The sequence below is a fragment of the Papio anubis genome, chromosome 13 (assembly GCF_008728515.1).
Source record: "Papio anubis isolate 15944 chromosome 13, Panubis1.0, whole genome shotgun sequence".
Classification (NCBI taxonomy): domain Eukaryota; kingdom Metazoa; phylum Chordata; class Mammalia; order Primates; family Cercopithecidae; genus Papio; species Papio anubis.
Genome location: NC_044988.1, coordinates 48244596 through 48268632, shown reverse-complemented (window position 1 = coordinate 48268632; position 24037 = coordinate 48244596). Strand labels below are relative to the sequence as shown.

At 45.1% G+C, this 24037-nt stretch overlaps 1 protein-coding gene across 1 annotated transcript; it reads left to right on the top strand.

The window, feature by feature from the left end:
- The first annotated feature begins 844 nt into the window (after positions 1 to 844).
- Positions 845 to 22036, top strand: LOC101000339 (perilipin-2). Its single transcript, XM_031654273.1, is given in 19 exon segments — positions 845 to 1043; positions 2430 to 2481; positions 2569 to 2764; positions 6464 to 6546; positions 8763 to 8894; positions 8896 to 8949; positions 8951 to 9049; position 9922; positions 10087 to 10151; positions 10153 to 10211; positions 10213 to 10259; positions 11768 to 11805; positions 11807 to 11899; positions 13565 to 13577; positions 13580 to 13656; positions 13658 to 13720; positions 13722 to 13853; positions 21654 to 21760; positions 21762 to 22036. Coding segments are annotated over 18 exon segments (1320 nt in total). The 5' UTR covers positions 845 to 1043; positions 2430 to 2451; the 3' UTR covers positions 21793 to 22036.
- The last annotated feature ends 2001 nt before the right edge of the window (positions 22037 to 24037 follow it).

The window sequence follows — 24037 nt, the reverse complement described above, 5'->3', positions numbered from 1 at the left end:
TGGGCTCAAACGATTCACCTCAGCCACCTATCCCCCGCCCCCAACCCCGCCAAACAGCCGGGACTAGCTGGGACTAGAGGCGCGCGCCACCACGCCGGGCTCCTTTCTTTGTATTTTGGGAGAGACGGGGTTTCGCCATGTTGGCCAGGCTGGGCTCGAACTCCTGACCTCAGGTGATTCGCCCGCCTCGTCCTCCCAAAGTGCTAGGATTACAGGCGTGAGCCACCGTGCCCAGCCTCCACAAAACTTTTAAAGGTTATTAGTTCGCTAAAAATAACAGCGTAGAAGCCACTGTGCAGCGCCACGCGATCTCGGCTCACTGCAGCCTGGACCTCCCAGGTTCAAGCGATCCTCCCATCTTAGCCTCGCAGGTAGCTGGGGGACACAGGCGCGCGACACCACGCTGGGCTATTTTTAAAAATTAAAAAAAAAAAAAAAATCTTTGACATGCTGGTCTGGAACTCCTGGGCTCGACAGATCCTCTCGCCTCAGCCTCATAAAGTGTTGTGATTACAGGCGTGAGCCACCGCTTCCATTTTTAAAGAGTTCTATTCTGAGGACTAACGCCATTCAACAAGTCGGTGTGAATTTGTTTGCATTTTTCAAAACCCCAAAGCCAGCCTGGGTGCCATCCCCATTTGCCCCGGGTCTGTCAGTACCCACAGGCAGCGCCCCGACTCCAGGCAGGGCTACCTCCAAATCCCAGCCTCCCCAGGCTGGGCCTCCCCCCGCCCCGCTCCCGACAGGCTCTTCTCCCCGCGGCGGGGCCCCTCACCCAGGCAACACACCCTCTCACCCAGACCGGGCCCCCACCCCTCTAGGAGGGCAGGCATTGGGGGAGGGCGCCGGGATGTGCCCTAGGGTGACACTCGGGGTAGGACATGGCGTGCTGCCGCGGGTCACGTGCTGCGGAGGCTCGGGGAGGGGCGGCGAGGCGGGGTTTATAGCCCGGGCGCCCGCGGGCCCCACGCTTTGACCGGGTGGTAGCAGCCGGAGTCGCCTTCGGGACGCGCCTGCTCTCCGCCTTTCGCTGCAGTCCGTCGGTGAGTGCGCGCCCACTCGGCGCCCCAGCGAGCCGGCCCGAGGTCCCCAGCGGCGCCCAGTTGGGGTGGGGGGCTCCCCGGGGCCTCGGGGCCGCTGCTTGCTCCCCACGGGGCTCTAAGGTGGACGGGACGCGGGGGTGGTGGTCCGAGACCCTCCGCTCCCCTCGCGGCTTCCAGATCCTGACCGGGTAGGGCGGTCTCCTGAACCCGCGCTTTCGACCCTTGCCTTTGTAAGTTGAGGCTTCTTTCCTGCCAACAGATTTAGGGCGATTGCTATCAAGTGTCCCTTGGCCTGCCTGGGTGGTTGTGGGGAAACAATTAACATTTGTCGAAGGGACATTATCGAAAGGGAAACGCGTTAGAAAACCGCATTTTTTTTTTTTTTTTGACGGAGTCTCTGTCGCCCAGGCTGGAGTGCAATGACTCCGCCTCCCGGGTTCAAGCGATTCTTCTGCCTCCGCCTCCAGAGCAGCTGGTATTACAGGCGCCCGCCACCACGCCTGGCTCATTTTTGTATTTTTAGTAGAGACGGGGTTTCACCATGTTGGTTAGCCTGGTCTTGAACTCCTGACCTCAAGCAATCCACCTGCCTTGGCCTCCCAAAATGCTGGGATTACAGGCGTGAGCCACTGCTCCCAGCCCGAAAACCGCATTTTATGGGTACACATTTTATGAATACACAATGGGAGTGGGATACCGACACTGGCGCGTCTTCCGCCTTCAGAGTAGTGGCGGCTCCGTTCTTGGCGAAGGGAGGGTGAGCTGGCCGCTCAGGCACGGACGACAGCAAGCAGGTTCTTTCCCTCCCAGCTCCTGCCGCGGTCGGCTTTGTGTGGGGATGGGCTTTGGGGATGCTAAGATGACGTTTAAAGGCGTCGTGAAGTGCTTCTCTTTCTGCGTTGTCCCCCCTAAACTAGCTTCCGTCCTTTCACAAGGAAGTTTTATTACGTCCCTGCAAAGCGTTCCCACTTGATCCCCACAAGAATCCCGGCTGACCAAGATGTCTTCTGCTTGAAATCTCTCTTTAGCCTTAACCTGGGTTTTAACTTGGCTAGCATTTTTGTCAACAGATACTGCCCTTCAAAAGGCATCTCTCTATCTTGACGGAGAAACAAAACAAGTTTGTCAACAACTTTGCTTCTCCCTCCTGAGTATTGCAAGTTTACACATAAGCTCTGAAACCTTGCCTCAAAAGAGGGAGTGGGGCTGTGGGGGTGTGGGTCCTTCAGGAGGAGGACTCTGAGAGCTGGAGAGAGGAAAGAAGTACAGAAGACTGCACGGAACTCACCCTGAATTTTTCTCTACTTGAAATCAGCATTTGCCTGGGTTGGGGAATGAATTTGGGAGAGTCATCCCAGTGTTCTGAAATAAGTCTCTTTTCTGCAGATTTCTTTCTCCAGGAAGAAAAATGGCATCCGTTGCAGTTGATCCACAACCGGTATGAATTTCTAGTAGCCTTTGCCTACTTTCTCTCCTCTTGTGTTTTGAGACATTAATAAGCACACCCTCCCTACTTTGATTGCAGAGTGTGGTGACCCGGGTGATCAACCTGCCCTTGGTGAGCTCCACGTATGACCTCATGTCCTCAGCCTATCTCAGTACAAAGGACCAATATCCCTACCTGAAGTCTGTGTGTGAGATGGCAGAGAAAGGCGTGAAGACCATCACCTCCGTGGCCATGACCAGTGCTCTGCCCATCATCCAGAAGCTAGAGCCGCAAAGTGAGTTCTGATTTTTCAAGATGCAGTCAAGGGACTGGTCAGTGGTGAGCCCCTGAGCTCACAGCAGTAACATCCAGAACTCCTTAGCCCTTCCTGGGGTATACACTGCCTTTACCTAGAAACTTTCAGGTGACCCTCATTACCATAAAAGGCCCGTTTCTTTTTCTTTTCTTTTTTTTTTTGAGATGGAGTCTCGGTCTATTGCCCAGGCTGTAGCACAGTGGCGCGATCTCAGCTCACCGCAACCTCTGCCTGCTGGGTTCAAGCGATTCTCCTGCCTCAGCCTCCTGAGTAGTTGGGACTACAGGCTTCCGCCACCACACCCAGCTAATTTTTGTATTTTTAGTAGAGATGTGGTTTCATAATATTGGCCAGGCTTAACTCCTGACTTTGTGATTCACCTACCTTGGCCTCCCAAAGTGCTGGGATTATAGGCATGAGCCACCGCGCCTGTCCATAGAAGGCCTGTTTCATAGCATTGGCAGATGTTTATGATCCTTTAATTAAAAATCCCCCAGAGGACGGGTATGGTGGCCTACACCTGTAATCCTAGCACTTTGGGCGGCCTAGATGGGAGGATCGCTTGATGCCTGGAATTTGAGACTGCTCATTGCAGTTTCTGCCTCCAGGACTCAGGCAATTCTTCTGCCTCAGCTCCCCAAGTAGTTGGGATTACAGGCATACACCACCATGCCCAGTTAATTTTGTATTTTTAGTAGAGATAGGGTTTCGCCATGTTGGCCAGGCTAGTCTGGAACTCCTGACCTCAGGTGATCCGCCCGGCTCGGCCTCCCAAAGTGCTGGGACTACAGGTGTGAGCCACCATGCCCGGCTGTGAATGAGTTTTAGAAATGGATAGTGGTGATGGTTGTATAATGTTGTAAATGGACTTAATGCCACTGAATTGCGTGGTTAAAAATGGTTGAAATGGTGAAGTTTGTTATGTATATTTTACCAAAATAAAAAAGAAATAGAAATCTCATACTCCATGAGAAATCTCATACTGTCATACTTAATAGTCACTCTCCATTTCCTTCCAACCGCCCTGAGGCAGCTACTAATCTACTTTGTCTTTATAGATTTGCCTATGCTGGATATTTCTTATAAATGAAATCATAAAATGTGTGGGCTTTTTTGTGGGGAAAAGAAAGAGAGATCAGACTGTTACTGTGTCTATATAGAAAGAAGAAGACATAAGAGACTCCATTTTTGTTCTGTACTAAGAAAAATTCTTCCATCCTGGCTAACATGGTGAAACCCCGTCTCTACTAAAATACAAAAAAAATTAGCCGGGCGTGGTGGCAGGCGCCTGTAGTCCCAGCTACTCGGGAGGCTGAGGCAGGAGAATGGCGTAAACCCGGGAGGCGGAGCTTGCAGTGAGCCGAAATCGCGCCACTGCACTCCAGCCTGGGCGACAGAGCGAGACTCCGTCTCAAAAAAAAAAAAAAAAGAAAAATTCTTCTGCCTTTGAGATGCTGTTAATCTGTAACCCTACCCCCAACCCTGTCCTTGCAGAGACATGTGCTGTGGTGACTCAAGGTTTAGTGGATTTGGGGCTGCGCAGGATGTGCTTTGTTAAACAAGTGCCCAAAGGCAGTATGTTTGTTAAAAGTCATCACCATTCTCTTAATGTCAAGTCCCCAGGGACACAAACACTACACACAGGGACCTCTGCCTAGGAAAGCTAGTTATTGTCCAAGGTTTCTCCCCATGTGATAGTCTGAAATATGGCCTCATGGGATGGGAAAGACCTGATCATCCCCCAGCCCCAACACCCGTAAAGGGTCTGTGCTGAGGAGGATTAGTAAAAGAGGAAAGAAGGCCTCTTGGCAGTTAAGGTAGAGAAAGGCATCTGTCTCCTGCCCATCCCTAGGCAATGGAATGAAACCCAATTGTATGTTCTATTTACTGAGATAGGAGAAAAGAGATAGGAGAAAAATCCACCTTAGGACTGGAGGTGGGACGTGCTAGCAGGCAATGCTGCTCTTTATGCACTGAAAATGTTTATGGAGATGTTTGCATATATGCACATCAAAGCACAGCACTTTTCCTTAAACTTACTCAGGTCATAGAGATCTTTATTCATGTCTTTCTGCTGACCTTCTTCCTGCTGTGACCCTATTGTCCTGCCACTTCCCCCTCTCTGAGATGGTAAAGATAATTATCAATAAATACTGAGGGAACTCAGAGACCGGTGCTGGCGTGGGTCCTCTGTATGCTGAGCTCTGGTCCCCTGGGCCCACTTTCCTTTCTCTATGTCTCTATGTTTCTGTGTCTCTTTCTTTTCTCAAGTCTCTTGTTCCACCTGACGAGAAACGCCCACAGGTGTGGAGGGGCAGGCCACCCCTTCATCTTTGTGATTGGCTTCTTTCATTGAGCATAATGTTTTCAAAGTTAATCTATCTTGTCACATCATATCAGTACTTCATCTCTTTTTATTGTGGAATAGTAATTCACTGTCTAGACAGACAATATTTTATTCATTCTTCAACTGATGGATGTTTGGGTTCATTCTACTTTTGGAGATTATGTATAATGCTTCTAGGAACATTTATGTACAAGTTTTTGTGTGGACATATGTTTTCAGGTTTTTTTGGCATATACCTAGGAGTGGAATTGCTGAGTTATATAAGTATTTAAGCTTTTGAGGAGCTGCCAAGACTGTTTCCAAATCAGCTGTACCATTTTACATTCCCACCACCACTGTATGGAGGCTCCAGTGTCTCCACATTGCATAAAGATTTTGCATAAAGATTTAAATCATTCTTTCAAATGGTTAAGCCAGGGACTTGTAGGATTATAAGGAGCCTTTAGAGACCAGCCATTCCAACTCTGCTACTTCCTAAATGAATTTGGTGCTTGTACTTGGCTTGGTATTCTTAGTGGGAAGCTCACACTAAAATCTCCCTTGTTAGGGAGATCCAGGGTGGTCTTAGCATACTCTTTCCTAGTGAGAACCCCAAATACACTGACACGTGCTGAAGTAAGTGTAGGTAGGGATTAAACTGGCTCGGGAATACCAACTTTAAGAGAGTTTCCAGATACCTTATTCTCTGAATGAGAGTTCAGGGAAAGCCTGGATACTCTTGGCATTAACATTAGGGGCCAGTTGATGAGGAAGAAGCTTCAGAGCCAGCTTCCTGTTTGTCCTGTCACTGCCTCTGCCTGCTCCTCCCTCACACCCCTATATTTCCTTATCTGTAGAAGAGAGTTGCCAGCAACTTGCCAGGCCTCTTTCTGTCAGAGCTAGAGAAACCAGGCAATGCATTCTGTTGTATAAGATCAACATTCTTGCCTTTTTTTTTTTTTTTTTTGAGATGGAGTCTCGCTCTGTCACCCAGGCTGGAGTGCAATGGCACGATCTCGGCTCACTGGAACCTCTGCTTCCCGGGTTCAAGCAATTCTCCTGCCTCAGCCTCCCAAGTAGCTGGGACTACAGGCGCACGCCACCACGCCCAGCTAATTTTTGTATTTTTAGTGGAGACGGGGTTTCACCGCATTGGCCAGGATGGTCTCGATCTCTTGACCTTGTGATCCGCCTGCCTCAGCCTCCCAAAGTGCTGGTATTACAGGCGTGAGCCACTGCTCCCGGCCCATTCTTACCATTTTTTAAATAAGGCTAAAAGTATAAGGTATGGTAATGTGTGTTCATTCTACACCTACAGTACTACATTAACATTTTCCCATTTGTGATTCTAGTTGCAGTAGCCAATATCTATGCCTGTAAGGGGCTAGACAGGATTGAGGAGAGACTGCCTATTCTGAATCAGCCATCAACTCAGGTGAGCTTGGGACAAAAGTGCTGAGGCTTGACACTTCACATGTTTTCATGTTCTATCTGTTAGCACAAGCTGTATATACCACAAATAGCAAATACTTAACTTGTTTTCCCAACCTGGATCTGGATGTGTGTTTGAAAAATAATGGCCGCTTCCTTACTTCCTGAACTGTTGTCAAGTTGTATCTATGAAGCAGAGAAGAACTAACCTCCTTTGGATTAGAAAACTTTTAGTGTGATGTCTATCAATTTGTGTCTTTGCTCCTGTAGATGAAATTGCTGTCTCAAGTAACTGATTCTCTTGTGGTATTAAATAAATGCAGAGGTGATATATATATAAACTTTTCTCACCTGGCTTGTACAATGCTGCCAGGAACTACCATCCACATGGGATAGCTAGCCAGTGTTGACAAAAATGATAGGCTCATCTGTCCTGGTGATCCTTTGGTTCAGATAACGTCCTAAAATTTTGTTTCAAATTAAGAATACAGAATGGCACAAAAGGATACCAGTTAGGGAAAAATATAGCTCTGTGTCTTTTCATAATCTAAATGCAGTCATCTGTCAGTTAGTGATGGGAATATGTTTTGAGAAATGCATCATTAGGTGGTTTTGCCATTGTGTAAACATCACAGAGTATATTCACACCAACCTAGATGGTAGAGCCCAGTGGTCCCCAAGCTTTTTGGCACCAGGAACTGGTTCCATGGAAGACAGTTTTTCCATGGATCGGCAGGGGGCAGGTGGTGTTTTTGGGATGATTCAAGTGTACTATATTTATCATTAGATTCTCATAAGGAGCATGCAACTGCACGCGTGTGCATGCACAGTTCACAGGGTGTTAGGGTTAGGTCTCCTCTGAGAATCTAATGCCGCCTCTGACTGGTAATGGACTGGTAATGGTCCATGGCCCGGGGGTTAGGGACTCATGGTATAACCTGCTATATACCTAGGCTGTATGGTATATAGCCTGTTGCTTGCTTCTAGGCTACAAACCTGCACAGCATGACTACACTGACTACTATAACACAATGATAAGTATTTGTGCATCTAAACGTAGAAAAGGTACACTGAAAAAAAAAAAGGTATCCCTGTTATAGGGCAGTCCATTATAATCTTATGGGACTATAATCGAATATGTGGTCCATCGCTGACCAAAATGTTATATGGTTCACAACTATAGATAAGTTTAGTGTATAGCCTTTAGAATGCTTGTGCAAATCTTTTAAATTTTTCACTTACATTTCTTGAGACCATGCTAATGATGAGAGCTATTTTCCATTTTGGATATTTTCTTTAAATGTTGGTGACTTGTGTTACCAACACAAGTTTGGCTCACTGCAGCCTCTTCCTCCTGGCTTCAAGCAATTGTCCTGCTTCAGCATCCCTAGTAGCTGGATTCACAGTCACGCCCCGCTACACCCAGCTTTTTTTTTTTTTTTTTATTGTTTGTTTGTTTTTGAGATGGAGTTTCACTCTTGTTGCCCAGGCTGTAGTGCAATGGTGCAATTTTGGCTCGCTGCAACCTCCACCTCATGGGTTCAAGCGATTCTTCTGCCTCAGTCTCCCAAGTAGCTGGGGTTACAGGCATGTGCCACCACGCCCGACTAATTTTTTGTATTTAGTAAAGACAGGGTTTCACCATGTTGGTCAGGCTGGTCTCGAACTCCTGACCTCAGGTGATCCAACTGCCTCAGCTTTCCGAAGTGCTGGGATTACAGGCGTGAGCCACCATGCTGGCCATGTATAATAACTGCATACTAATAACACCCTGAGGGCCAGGTTTAGTTTGATCTTCAGTTTCCTCTCTGAAATTATGTGACTTTGAAATAAGCTATATAACTTACCTTTTCTTTTCTCTTTTCTTTTCTCTTCTTTCTTTTTTTCTTTTTGTTTGAGACAGGGTCTTGCTCTGTCACCCAGGCTGAGTGCAGTGGCACAATCACGGCTCACTGCAGCCTTGGCAAACAGACAGATTTCATATCTGTTTACTTCATTTGCTCCTCCAGCAATTCCCAAGGATTGGCAGGTAGGGCAGATATACTTGATAGGGAAATTCAGGCTCATCAACTCTTAGTGACTTGCCCAAGACCTAAAGCTAGAGTGAGAGGACTAGATTCCTTCTTTAACTCTTCACCTGTGCTGCCTTAGCTAAGACCTTGAGTATGTCCTTGTGCTCATGTTTCTCACCAGCCAAGGGATCCGCTTTTCTACTTATAGATTGTTGCCAATGCCAAAGGTGCTGTGACTGGGGCAAAAGATGCTGTGACGACTACCGTGACTGGGGCCAAGGATTCTGTGGCCAGCACTCCATCACAGGTGATGGACAAGACCAAAGGGGCAGTGACTGGAAGGTGGAGAGAAGACCAAGTCTGTGGTCAGTGGCAGCATTAACACAGTACTGGGAGTCGGATGATGCAGCTCTCGTGAACAGTGGCGAGAAAATGCACCTCACCAAATCAGAGCTGTTGGTAGAACAGTACCTCCCTCCACTGAGGGAAGAACTAGTAACTGAATTTTATCTTCAAATACTGTTTTATATTAAATCTTTAAACGGCTTCAATTGACATACACTTATCTTTAGTCTAAATTTTACACAGTTGCAGCATCACCAAGAATACAAGTTTTAGAATACTTCTGCTACCCCAAAAGATCCTCATGCCTGTTTGCAGTCAATCCTTTTAATTTTAATTTAATTTTATAGAGATGGGAGTCACTATGTTACACAGGCTGATTAACTCCTGGGTCTCTCAAACGATCCACCTGCTCCTTGACTTCCCAAAAGTGTTGGGATTACAGATGTGAGCAAACCACTCAATCTTTTGCCTTTATAGATTTTCTCCTTCCTAAAGCAATCACAGTTCACATTGAATTGTACATAGTAAGTTTTCAAATTTTAGCAAAAAATTGGCCTTGAAAAAATATTTTCTGTAAATGGATTGTTCTTAATGGATTGCTTTATAAAATCCTCATTACAAAGAATCATCATTAGGTAATGTGTGCCAGGTACCATGCCGCCAAGTTCACTGTAGCCAAGAATGGTGATGCTCATAATCCCAGCACTTGGGAGGCTGAGACAGGCAGATCACTCTGGAGTTCAGGAATTTGAGATTAGCTTGGGCAACATGATCTAAACCCTAAAACAAAAATTAGCTGGGCGTGGTGGCTTGTTCCCTATATTCCCAGCTACTGGGAGGCTGAGGTGAGAGGATCAGCTGAGCCTGGGAGGCTGAGGCTGCAGTGAGCCAAGATTGGCGCCCACTGTACTCCAGGCTGGGCAACAGAGCAAGATGCTGCTCAGGAAAAAAAAAGGTAGTTTACTCTATGGGAAAAACCTGTAGATGCATGCAGTGTGGTGGTGATACAGTAATATGTTCAGGGTAGTCAAGTCCAGTAGCAGACAAGGAGCAGTCTTGAAAAAATGACTACAAGATTGCTAAGGATTGGGTAGAAGTGAGAAAGTCAAGACCCAGGTTAGAGTCCAGGCTCTATCAGTTGTCGCTGTGATCCCTTAAGTTTTTTTATCTCTTATTTCTAACTTCAGAAAAGAAGCAAAAAAAGTTAGCTGGATTTGATCTGGTCTAGAAGCCAAGTTATTATGTTAGACTGGGGATCCCTATCTACCAAGTCACCCCTGCCTACTCAGCAGGCTCACAGGGTTAAAGAAGCTACAAAAAAGCCAAGAGACCATTTCTCAGCTCCATTCCACTGTTCACCCAGAGTAAACTTTATTTTAAGGTATCTAGCGGGTTCCATTTTATCTCTAGGACCAAGAATTAATGTAATCACAAAAATCCAAGAATTTCTAATTTTTACTTGAACAACCCAATAGAAAAACTGGACAAAGAATATGAAGACAGCTCATGAAAAAGGAAGTATACTAGCTGAAATATATGAAGCAATGCTAATCTCGCTCTCAGGGGTCAAGTACCAACATTCTTTCTTGTCCTGCCACACGGGAAATGTGGCTGTTGGCAACGGTGTAGAGAAAGAACCACACTTTATACAGCTCTCTTGCCTATGGACTGGGATTCAAGAGACAGTTTTAGGGAAGTTACAAACATACCCAATTTTGGAGTAGTTTTTACTTTTATCTTATGGATGTGTATATTTGCTTTAAAGTTGCAAGAGACTATAACAATGCAATATCCACTATTAGACTAATTAAATTGATATATCACAATAGACTACTGTGCTACTAAAGGTTGCCAAGTTGGAGAACAATATGTACCATTCTGTACTGAAGCTATAAGAAAACCATTTCTTCCCTTGAAGGGGAAATATTAGGTGGTTGGCAACAGGGAAGGAGGAGGTCAAATTCTTCTGTTTGTAATTCTAACTTACCTCACTGATGTACATTAAATTTAGTTGTTGGCTGGGCGTGGTGGCTTATGCCCTATAATCCCAGCACTTTTAGAGGGCAAGGTGGGGCTGATCACCTAAGGTCAGGAGTTCGAGACCAGCCTGGCCAACACACATGGTGAAACCCCATTCTACTAAAAAATACAAAAATTAGCTGGGCATGGTGGCATATGTCTGTAATCCCAGCTACTCTGGGAGGCTGAGGCAGGATACAATTCTGCTTTCTGAACTCCCAGAGATGGAGGTTCAGGAGCTGTGATCACACCACTTAATTCTTAGTCTGGTGATGGAGGGATTCTCAAAAAAAATTTAGTTGTTTACCCAAAGTAAACTGGAGGTAAATTTGAGTCAGTGATTTAACAGTTAGAGGCAGTAAAGAGCTATTACTGCTTGGTTAATTTACACTGATTCGATAATAAATAACAATGATAGCAGAATAGATCTCATTCAACTCCAGGAAATTCTTAGTTTTTTTTTTTTTTTTTTTGAGATGGAGCTTTGCCCTGTTGCCCAGGCTGAGGTAGTGGTCGGGTGGCCGGACCTTTATTCACTGCAAGTTCGCCTCGGTTTTTCACGCCATTCTCCTGCCTCAGCCTCTCCCAAGTAGCTGGGACTACAGGTGCCTGCCACCTCGCCCGCTGTTTTTTGTATCTTTTTAGTAGAGACGGGTTTCACTGTTAGCCAGATGGTCTCGACCTCCTGACTGATCCGCCTGGCCTCGCCTCCCAAAGTGCTGGGATTACAGGCTTGAGCCACCACTGCCAATTCTTAGTTTTATATTGCCTGATTTACATCATATACATCTGCAAATGGGCTAACATGAATATCTGACTCGTTCCTTTGTCTTCTGTTTCAATGTGTCTAGATTGAATTTGCCAGAAGAATGCATAGTGCCAATCAGAAAAATTCAGGATGCTCAGGATGTTTCAATTCTCATGGGTGGAGGGAAAAGGAGCATTGGATACCATGATACTGATGAGTCCCACTGTGTTGAGGTAAGATGATCAGACAGTCATTCGCTGATTTCTGAAGAAGTTCTGTCAGACTTTTCATTTCAATTCTTCCATACTATGTCTTAGAATACTCTTTCTGTATCATCAAAAGGTTGAACAATACCATGTGTATTAGGTGGCTAGTTATGTGGCAGAAAAAGCAAAACTAGACAGGGAATAATTATCTAACAACCTATGAGTATACATACATGCCCCAAGTGATACAACTAAATGGAGAAACACAGGCCTTTGGCTCCCTCATAATGGGCACAGAATAACAGGGATACAGCCAGCCATGCTGTCCTTATTGTGCTCTTTTTTTTTTTCAAATGTCTCTTGGTATAGTAAAGGGCTATCCCATAGGCAGTATGCTCAGAGCAGTCAAGTCTGGTTGTTTTTAACAGCATAAATACAGGCACTATTGGCTGCGCAGTGGCTCACTGTAATCCCAACGCTTTGGGAGGCTGAGGTGGGCAGATCATGAGGTTTGGAACGGTGACCATCCTGGCCAACATGGTGAAACCCTCTCTACTAAAATACAAAAATGAGCCAGGCATGGTGGCACGCACGCACTGTAGTCCCGCTACTTGGGCTGCTGAGGCAGGATAACGCTGAACCCAGGAGGCAGACGCTTTCAGCGAAACAGATCACACCACTGCCCTCCAGCTCGGGCAACAGAGCAAGACTCTGTCTCAAAAAACAAAAGAAAATATACATGGGAAGACTATCTCAGGCAGCCTTGGAGTAGGGGTAGGTGTGAGTCACATTAAGCTCCTGAAGAGATGAACAAGAACTGAGAACTAATGGGTGAATAAAACTAGGTGAAAGGGCAATAAGGTGACTGTCTGAGAGAAGACATAGCATCTTTGGTTGCATGGCTCATACCTGTAATCTCAGCACTTTGGGAGGCCAAGGGCAGGCAGATCACTTGAGCCCAGGAATCTGTGGACCAGCCTGGGCAACTGTGAAATCCCCCATCTCACAAAAATGCAAAAATTAGCAGGCATGTAAAAACTGTAGTCCTAGTTACCGGGAGGCTGAGGTGGGTGATCACCTGGGTTAAGAGGTCAGGGCTGCAGTGAGCCATGATTGTGCCACTGCCCTCCAGCCTGGGAGACAGACTGAGACCCTGGTTCCAAAAGAAAAAAAAGAAAAAAAAAAAAAACAGAAAAGAAATATCCTTCTAGATATTCTAGAAATGTCCTAGGAAAGTGGTTCTTGTTTCCAAAAGCTCTGAAGCCGGGGTAGACAGTGTTTCACCATTTTGGCCAAGATGGTCTCATCTCCGTAAGGAGCATGTCTTGTCATCTTATTTTAAGAGGGAATATATATATTACATTACTAGGAATGAAGCATTATTTCCATTCTTTTGGGTTCCCTGCCTAATATGTTTCTTCAGTTTAAGATGATGAACTTTGGAGACTCAGGCACTAGTTCGAATCCCTACCCAGGGCTGCTTTCCAGTTGTTAACTGAAGCTATCTACTTAAACTTGCTTTTTATATCCACATCTATGAAATGTGAATACTGCTGCACTGCATTGCAATGAGGATTTTTAAAAGCCGAAGAATCCATATATATGTGGTGGACACATAACCAGCTTACTGTCATTGAACTAACTTAACATAGCACTGCTGGATCCACTGCTAATTTTAAGTTTTATTTTCAGCACATTGAGTCACGATTTTGAAATTGCCCGCTAACCTGACTCAGCAGCTCCAGACCACGTACACAACCTCCCAGTCCAACATCCAAGGCGCATCAAGAGAACATCCAAGATCAGGCCAAGCACATGGGGATGGTATTACTTCCATCAGTAGTTCAAGAAAAGTGCTGCCTCCTTTAAGGAAGTGTCTGACAGCCTCCCTCACTTCTAGCAAGGACAGCTGCAGAAAATGAAGGAATCTTTAGATGATGTGATGTAATATCTTGTTAACAACACGCCCCTCAACTGGCTGGTAGGTCCTTTATCCTCAGCTGACTGAGTCTTGTAGAATGCTCAGGACCAAGGTGTGAGATGGACAAGAGCAGCCAGGAGACTCCAGCCATCTGAGCACAAACTCTCATTAAACCTGCCCCTGTCACTCTGGGGCAGGTGCATGATGTGGCCAGGCAGATGACCTGTTATGTTGAAATTAACTTGCTAGGCAACCCTAAATTGGGAAGCAAGAAGCCAGTAAAGGCCCTCAATTATAGTTGTTTCTAGCTGAATTAAGAGCTTTAAAGTTTCTGGCATTAGCAGATGATTCTGTTCACCTGGTAAGAAAAGAATGCTAGGCTTGTCAGAGCCTATAGCCAGAACTCAGAAAAAATTCAAGTGCACTTATGTTCTCATTCTGTGGCCATTGTGTTGCCTCTGTTCCTGTTTGTATTGAATAAAAACATCTTCATGTGGGCTGTGGTAGAAACTGGTGTCAGCTCTGGTATGATCTGAAAAGTCTTCTTCACTGGTTTATCTCATGATGATTACTTGTAAAACTTGATTTTAGCTTTTTATTTCTCAAATAGGAATAATACTACGTTTGAATTCAATAAAATTCACTGCAGGATAGACAAGTTACATACTGTTTGTTCCATATGCTTTGTGTGTTGCTTTCATAGAGCTGCTTAACCTGCATGACAGAGTTATTATACATACATGAATTTCAGTTGGCCTGTTGGGGAATTTGGCAGAGTGAGAACATTGGAAGGCTAATGTTAAAAATGGGATGCTTTATAACAGATTAAAAAAAAACTAAAAGCTGATGTGCGTACTCAAATTTTACTAGGTGACAGTTGGCCCTCTTTGTTTGCCAACTTACTGGACCCCTGTGAGTGGGTTTGTTTGTTTGTTTGTTTGTTTTTGAGATGGAGTCTCAAAACTCCTGTCTCAAAAGCTCTGTTGCCCAGGCTGGAGTGCGGTGGCCGGATCTCAGCTCACTGCAAGCTCCGCCTCCCGGGTTTACGCCATTCTCCTGCCTCAGCCTCCTGAGTAGCTGGGACTAGAGGCGCCCGCCACCTCGCCCGGCTAGTTTTTTGTATTTTTTAGTAGAGACGGGGTTTCACCATGTTAGCCAGGATGGTCCCGATCTCCTGACCTCGTGATCCGCCCGCCTCGGCCTCCCAAAGTGCTGGGATTACAGGCTTGAGCCACCGCGCCCGGCCTGTTTTTAAACCAGTAAAATGTCCTATCATGTCTGACTACCTTACTGAAAAGGAATCAGAGCTGAAAGGAAGCAAGTGATTATTTAAATCAGTGTCATGTGAAGTCATTGGGCATTTCTTGCCAGGGAACCAGTTAAAGTGTGAGTCCTAAAGAGAGATTCTTCAGTGTCCAGCCTCAGCTGGACTTTACTTACTGTGTTGTTATTTTGGGAGAAAGTCACTAACCTCAGTTGTTGTTGGGGAGGTACATATAGAAGACCATGTGAGACTAATTAGAAGTAAAAAGACTTTAAGCCCCCTGTAGACAAAGGTTTTTTTTTTTTTTTTTTTTTTTTTGAGACAGGCGTGAGCCACTGCGCCCGGCCGACAAAGGTTCTTCTTACCTCCTGCCTATAGTATCCAGACTTCTAGTCCATTCAACATTGGTTATTTAGGAACTATCCTGAATCTCCTTATCATGCATATGCAATATGTCAAACTAGTTTTTAAAAGTGAGTCTCAGAACTTGTGAAATAGGCCTGGCGCTGTGGCTCACACCTGTAATCCCAGCACTTTGGGAGGCCGAGACAGGCAGATCACCTGAGGTTAGGGGTTTAACACCAGCCTGACCAACAACGTGAAACTCTGTCTCTACAAAAAATACAAAAATTAGCCTGGCCTGGTGGTGTGTGCCTATAATCCCAGCTACTTGGGAGGCTGGGGAAGGAGAATCCCCTGGGTCTGGGAGGTGGAGGCTGCAGTGAGCCAAGATCTTGCCATTGCACTCCAACCTGAGCAACAGAGTGAGACTCTGTCTCAAAAAAAAAAAAGAACAAAAAGGGTGTGAAATAGAGCTACATGCTTCTGGCTGTCCCTGCTAAAAGGTAAGCAGGGCTGCCCTCAGCAGAACTGAAGTCTAACTCAAATTCGTCTCTTTCTATCCTGATTCACCCCTTTATCTCCATGAAAACGAGGAAGCAGCACATAACTTTATATACTCCTTTGGTATGAATGAGTCTATTAAACTTTTTTATGGACCAGGCACGGTGGCTCATGCCTGTAATCCCAGCACTTTGGGAGGCTGAGATGGATGGATCCCTTGAGATCAGGAGTTTGAGACCAGCCTGGCCAACAGGGTGAAACCCAGTCTCTACTAAAAACACAAAAGTTAGGCCGGGCATGGTGGCTCACGCCTGTAATCCCAGCATGTTGGGAGGCCAATGTGGGCAGATCACGAGGTTAGGAGTGGCCAACAGTGGCCAGCCTGGCCAACATGGTAAACCTCATCTCTACTAAAAATACAAAAATTAGCTGGCCATGGTGACGTGCACCTGTAATCCCAGCTCCTCAGGAGGCTGAGGCAAGAGAATCTTTTTTTTTTTTTTTTTTTTTTTTTTTAAGACAGAGTCTCACTCCGTCGCCCAGGCTGGAGTGCAGTGGCGCGATCTCGGCTCACTGCAAGCTCCACCTCCCGGGTTCACGCCATTCTCCTGCCTCAGCCTCCCGAGTAACCCGGGAAGTGGAGGTTACAGTGAGCCGAGATTGCGCCATCGCACTCCACCCTGTCCGGCGACAGGGTGAGACTCCATCTCAAAAAAAAAACCCAAAAAAACAAAAAACCCCACAAAAATTATCCGGGCATGGCTGTATGCACCTGTAATGTCAGCTACTCGGGGGCTGAGGCACAAGAATCCCCTGAACCAGGCAGGTGGAGGTTGCAGTGAGCTGAAATCTTGCCACTGCACTCCTGCCTGGGCAACAGTGAGACCCTGTCTCAAAAAAAAAAAAAAGCTTTTTATCAAGTTACAAATTTTTTCTCCTCAGTGTAACTCTAGAAATCAATAAACAGGTGAGTTGAGTTGGAGGGTAGTTAGGAAGTCCCTAGGATTTGTTTTGCAGATAAGGAGCTTCTGGTTTCTGGGAAGGATGAACTTTTGGGATGTATGGGTTTCCAGGATAGAGCCTATTCACTCACTTGCCTCCCTGTTCCCAGTGACTGGCATTTTCTAGGCCTCTGGCTCTTAATTTTTTTTTTTTTTTGATTCAGAATCTTGCTCTGTTGCCCAGGCTGGAGTGCAATGGTGTGGTCTCAGCTCACTGCAACCTCCGCCTCCCAGGTTCAAGCTATTCTTCTGCCCTCAGCCTCCCACATACAGGCGTGTGCCACCACTCCTGGCTATTTTTTGTCTTTTTAATAGAGATGGGGTTTCACCATGTTGGACAGGCTGGTCTCGAACTCCTGATCTCAGGTAATCCGCCCGCCTCGGCCTCCCAAAATGCTGGGATTACAGGCGTGAGCCACCACGCCTGACTACACATGCTTTCTTATCTTGAATATACACCTTTGTGTTTCCCTATTAATAAGAGTTACAGTGTGTTACTTAAGTTAGTACAAATTAGAAAAAAAAAAAAGAATTGTAGTGCTTACTGAATAGCTTATGAAAAGAAGAGCAGTCTCAAAGCTCTTCTTCCTGAGCAGGGGCAGGATAAAATGTAGACCATTCTTAGCTTCTAGAAGAGCACCAGCAGCCCTTGCGTTTTGCCGTGAGCTGTGCACATTGGTCATGGTTTTGCTGTCTGTCTTTGTGTTTCAAGTTTGTGTCTATATGTATTTCATTCATTTGTCAACATGTCTCAGGATTTGTGGTGGTCTGGAATTTTTTTTTTTTTTTTTTTTTTTTTTTTGATGGGCTCTTGCTCTATTGCTCAGGCAATAGTGCTGTAGTGAGATTGGCTCACTGCAACCTTCGCCTCCCAGGCTCAATCGATTCTCCCTCCTCAGTGTCCTGAGTATCTGGGACCATAGGCATGCACAATCACACCTGGCTAATTTTTGTATTTTTGTAAAGGTGGGGTTTCACCATGTTGCCCAGGCTGGTCTCATACTCCTGAGCTCAGATGATCCACTCGCCTTGGCCTGCCAAAGTGCTGGGATTCCAGGCATGAGCTACTGAACCTGGTCTGTGTTCTCACATCTTGCAGCTTCATTGTTGCATAAACTGGCAGAAAATTTTGGTTTTACAGACTTGTTTTCCTCCAGAAAACAGTTCTTTTGAGGGAAAATACTAAGGCTGACACAGTATGTAACCATGGCAGGTTCGTAAACATATGACTGCATGAAACCTGGCATGATGTGCCTCAGGGAGGGTTCTAGAACATTTTTTCCTTTGCCTATAATAATAACATAGTCTTTCTAGTTTGTCCTATGCAAAAATGCAAAGGAACATGATGCATTGGCCATTAATCACTGAGCCTTAGTTTTCTCATCTATTAAGTTAATGTTGCCTCAACAGATGGAAGTGAGTGTTGAGGATGGGGATGTGTTTTTTTAATTTGCACTAGAAGCATGGGGACATCATCTGTGGGACAGTGACATGTAGTATCTTTAACTTGGCAGTTCAGGTGTGAGTATATAATACCAGCTCATGGTTAGGAAAATATATCCACTTTGAAAAGGCAGTTTATAGGTATTAAAGAACTAATGAAACTGGGCCTAGTGGTATGCACCTATAGTCTCAGTTTCTCAGGTAGCTGGGACAGGAAGATTGCTTGAGCCCAGGAGTTTAAGGCTGCAGGAAAGAAACAACTAATGAAATGAAAAGGAAAAAACTAAAATTTGGTTTACATAAGATACAGGGCTCAAGGTCAACTTAAGCCAAAGACTTGTTTATGGTATCTTTCTTGGTTACCTTTTGAGATTCTGATGCTACCCTGCTCCTTCCACCCCAAAATGAACTTCTTTAGAACTGAACTTATAAAACTTTAGTTTTAGAAATTATCAACTCCTGAAAAAAAAAAGTGGTATTAATTTGACCCTCACTGGGCTAGACCCAGGTCATATTTTTAGGACTGGTGAGGGTTAAGGACCTCTAACTAACCATCCTAAGCTGAGAGTCAGGAATAGAATGCTCAGAAGGAAAAGACTGAATCAGGAAATTATACTCTCAATTGGTGGTGAGAGGGAGCACTTCATTGAGTTTGACAGATGAAACTGCTGATTAACACAGTACATCTTTAATTGTTAAGATTGCCCAGGTGCGGTGGCTCATGCCTGTAATCCTAGCACTTTGGGAGGCCGAGTCAGCCGATCACTTGAGGCCAGGAGTTCAAGGGCAGCCTGGCCAACAAGGTGAAACCTCATCTTTACGAAAGATATAAAAATTAGCTGGGCATTGTGGCTTGCTCCTGTAATTCAAGCTACTGAGGCATGAGAATTGCTTGAACCTGGGAGGCGAAGGTTGCAGTGAGCCAAGATGGCACCACTGCACTCCAGCCTGGGTGACAGCGAGACTCCGTCTCAAAAAAAAAAAAAATTGTTAAGATTGTCAGTAAGATGACTAAGTGAAGCGATAGGCAGGCAGTCAAAAGGAAAATGTTTGCAATGGGAGGTAGACAGAATTGCCTGGGATTCTTCTCAGGTTTTACTTGCTTAAACTGGGCCTGCAGATTAGAGATATGATTTGAAATATAATATAATGAAAGGTTTTGAATCTCACAAGGGAGTCTTGATACAGAATATACTTTCTAGGTTTTTAGCTGGTATGGATTTTATGAAAGTGCCATTTGAGAGTGTCATATAAAAGATAGTAGAGCTGGTGGGGCACAGGAGCTCATGCCTGTAATCCCAGCACTTTGGGAAGCCAAGGTGAATGAAGCACCTGAGGTCCGGAGTTCAAGACCAGCCTTGCCAACATGGTGAAATCCCATCTCTACTGAAAATACAAAAATTAGCCGGGTGTGGTGGCACACACCTGTAATACCAGGTACTTGGGTGGCTGAGGCAGGAGAATCACTTGAACCTGGGAGGTGGAGGTTATAGTGAACCGAGTTTGCCCCACTGCACTCCAGCCTGGGTGACAATGAGACTCCATCTCAAAACAAACAAAACCGAAATCCAGTGTCAAATTTTCCATTTTTTCAATTTTTAAATGTATAATTCTGTAGCATTAAGCACATTCACAATGTTATCCAACCATCGCTGTTATATTCATCTTAAGCACAAATTCTGTACCCATTAAACAATAACTCCAGGCCAGGTGCGGTGGCTCACGCCTGCAATCCCAGCATCTTGAGAAGCCAAGAAGGGTGGATCACTTGAGGTCAGGAGTTCGAGACCAGCCTGGCCAATATGGTGAAACCCCATCTCTACTAAAAAATATAAGAATTAGCTGGGCATAGTCGCAGCACATGCCTGTAATCCCAGTTACTTGGGAAACTGAGGCAGGAGAATCGGTTTGAACCTGGGAGGCTGAGGTTTCAGTCAGCTGAGATCACGCCACTGCACTCCAACCTGGGGGACAGAGTGAAACTCCGTTTAAAATAAAACAAAACAAAAAAGCCCCACAATGACTCCCCAATTTCCCTCTTTCCTTCTATTTTTTGAGGGATTTTTTTTTTTTTTTTTCAGAGACAGAGTCTTGCTCTGTCACCCAGGCTAGAGTGCAGTGGTGCAATCTTGGCTCACTGCAACCTCTGCCTCCTGGGTTCAAGTGATTTTCCTGCCTCAGCCTCCCAAGAAGCTGGGATTACAGGCATCTGCCACTATACTCGACTAATTTTTGTATTTTTAGTAGAGACAGGGTTTCACCATGTTGGCCAGGCTGGTCTTGAACTCCTGACCTCCTGATCCACCTGCCAAAGTGTTGGGATTACAGGCGTGAGCCACCACACCCAGTCTTTTTGAGGGATTTTAGTTGCTGTTAGCTCTTTTTCCTCTGTTAGGTAATCAGCTGCGTTTTTCCCCTCCACTATCAAGATTCTAGCCTTTAGTAATATGTTATATGTTGTTAATTTTTCTTTTCTTTTCTTTTCTTTTTTTTTTTTTTTTGAGAGAGTCTCACTCTGTCGCCCAGGCTGGAGTGCAATGGCACGATCTTGGCTTACTGCTCCCAGGTTCAAGTGATTCTCCTGCCATAGCCTCCTGAGTAGCTGGGACTACAGGTGCATGCCACCACGCCCAGCTAATTTTTTGTATTTTTCGTAGAGACAGCGTTCCACTGTGTTAGCCAGAATGGTCTTGATCTCCTGACCTCATGATCCGCCCACCTCGGCCTCCCAAAGTGCTGGGATTACAGGCGTGAGCCACTACGGCCAGCCTTAATTTTCTTGTTTTAATCTGTTGTTTGCTAAGAAACATTACCTAGCTTATCAAAATTGTACATAAAATAAAATTTGATAGAGTTTCTTGTCCCTAAAGGCTTTCCTGTGTAGGGAAGAGGTGGGGTTTTGTGATGGCTGTTTCAACCATAAAAAGACCTTTTGTTTCCTCAGTTGCTAGACATTTCCCTAGACACTTGCTTATGGAAAAGTATTATGGAATTTAAGAAAGTAATAGATTAATAGTTGAATAACGAGAATAACGAGAAATAACAAGAAATGCTATATATCTGGTATTTTTAAAAAAGCCTTCATTGACTAGGTTCCACCACTAGTTAGTTTCCTTTTTAAAAGTTTTCCTTAGTGCTTTTATAGTATGAGGGAATTGCAGGAATAAGACCACAAACATCTTTTCAAAAACACAGCTATGGACAAAGCAAGGTTCACCTACATGCACTAAAGTCTCCATGAGCTCAGATGGACCTGACAACTCTGCTTCATCAGTGTTTGTTTCAATATCCAAGATTCTTCTTTTACAGGTGCTTGATTTCACCACCATAGACTTGACATCTGAGACTGATGAGATTCCAGATATTATAGCTTTGGAAGAGGAGAACGGATCAAATCATTCACTTGCTAATGACCCTGTCCTCTCAGGGCAAAATGTTGAATAACTAACAACAATAAAATACCCCTTTAGGTTGAATACACAATTTGCATTACATTAAACTTCCTGTTTTTATTCCCGTGACTTTGAAGAGTGTTAATCTAGTTTTTTGGCTATATTGGTCTTAATTGCAATGACACTCTCATCTAAACTTTTGTAAGAGATCCTAGTTCTGTGTCATATATCATTTAATATAATTATTTAAAGTTTAATTGCTGAAATACTTACAATAAAAATTGGGCTGTATAATCTTGACTTCATGATTTTTTTTCCCTCTGGTATAGTGAACATTTGTTGTCTTTTGGTCTCCCATGATTCATTCATGCTTATTTTGAAGGTCTCAGTGGGTATAGTGGTCAAGGTTTTTGCTTTCCCTTAGCCTAGTGGTGGGCATGTGACTAAAAACAGGTCAACTGGGAGGAAGCATAGCATGATGGGTAAGGGCTCAGACTCTGGTTTCTAATCTGACTCTGCCACTTACTGTGTGACCTTGAGCAAGTTACTTAATTTCTCTATGCCTCATTTTTTTTCATCAGTAAAACAGGAATAGTGTTAGGTTTGCTATGAAGATTAAACAGTTAACATTTATGAAAAGCTTAGAGCAGTGCCTGGCACAAAGCAACATTAAGTATTAATTGCCTATAATCCCAGCACTTTGGGAGGCCAAGGTGGGTGGATCACTTGAGGTCAGGAGTTTCCAGCCTGGCCAACATGGTGAAACCCCGTCTCTACTAAAAATACAAAAAAAAAAAAAAAAATTAGCCGAGTTGTAGTGGCACAGGCCTGTAATCCCAGCTACTCAGGAGGCTGAGGCAGAAGAATCGCTTGAACCCAGGAAGCAGAGGTTGCAGTGAGCCAGGATCATGCCACTGCGCTCTGGTCTGGGTGGCAGAGCGAGACTCCATCTCAAAAAAAATAAAAAAGAAGTATTAATTAAGGGAGTAAATTGTAGAAGCAATCTGGAGGCAGTGGCTCACACTTGTGATCTCAGCACTTTGGGAGGCCAAGGTGGGAGGATCACTTGAGCCCAGGAGTTCCAGACCAGCCTGGGCAATATAGTGAGACCTTCTCTCTATAACAAAAAACCTTAAAAAGATTGGGCTGGGCATGGTGGCTCACGTCTGTAACCCCAACACTTTGGGAGGCCAAGGCGGGCAGATCACTTGAGGTCAGGAGCCCCAGACCAGCCTGGCCAACATGGTGAAACCCTGTCTCTACTAAAAATACAAAAATTTGTCAGATGTGGTGGCGGATGCCTGTAATCCCAGCTACTCAGGAGGCTGAGGCGGGAGAATACCAGGCTAGCCTGGAATTCCTGGTCTCAAGTAATCCTCCTGCCTTGGACTCCCAAAGTGCTGGAATTACAGGCATGAGCCACTGCGCCTAGCTGCCAAATCTTAGAATGAGGCCTAGTGAGTGAGGACTAAACTCTGACCTTTTTTCTTTCTTGTCCAAATTCCTATCTATAGAACTTGGGAAGTCATGTCCTACAAGTCATAAAAATCTCATCAGATGGGTTTTGTTTAAGCCTATATAACCCAGCTTACTTTCCAACTTGACTGGCATAACATTGACAGATAAAGAAGGAAATTAAAATATTTTTTCCCAAAATATGTTTCTTTGTTATATTTTGAAATGGTCCTTCAAAACCGTCACTTATGGGGGGAAATCTACATCTGTAAAGAAGCTGGCCGGTGGCTCACACCTGTAATCCCAGCACTTTGGGAGTCCGAGGCGGGCAGATCACCTGAGGTCTGGAGTTCCAGACCAGCCTGGTCAACACGGTGAAACCCTTTCTCTATTAAAAATACAAAAATTAGCTGGGCATGGTGGCGCATGCCTATAATCCCAGCTACTTGGGAGGCTGAGGCAGGAGAATTACGTGAACCCAGGAGGCCGAGGTTGCACTGAGCCGAGATGGCACCACTGCACTTCAGCCTGGGTGATAGAGTGAGACTCCATCTCATAAATAAATAAATACATAAATAGAATCTCTATTGAAATAAGTAGATCTTTCCCCTGGCAGGCCATCCCCATCCTGAAGAGATTAACTGAGAATCCAATACTTGCTCTGTCACCCACGCTGGAGTACAGTGGCATGGCATGTGATCTCAGCTCACTGCAACCTCTGCGTCCCGGGTTCAAGCAATTCTCCTGCCTCAGCCTCCCAAGTAGCTGGGACCACAGGCGTCTGCCACCATGCCTGGCTAATTTTTGTCTTTATAGTAGAGATTGGGTTTCACCGTGTTGGCCAGG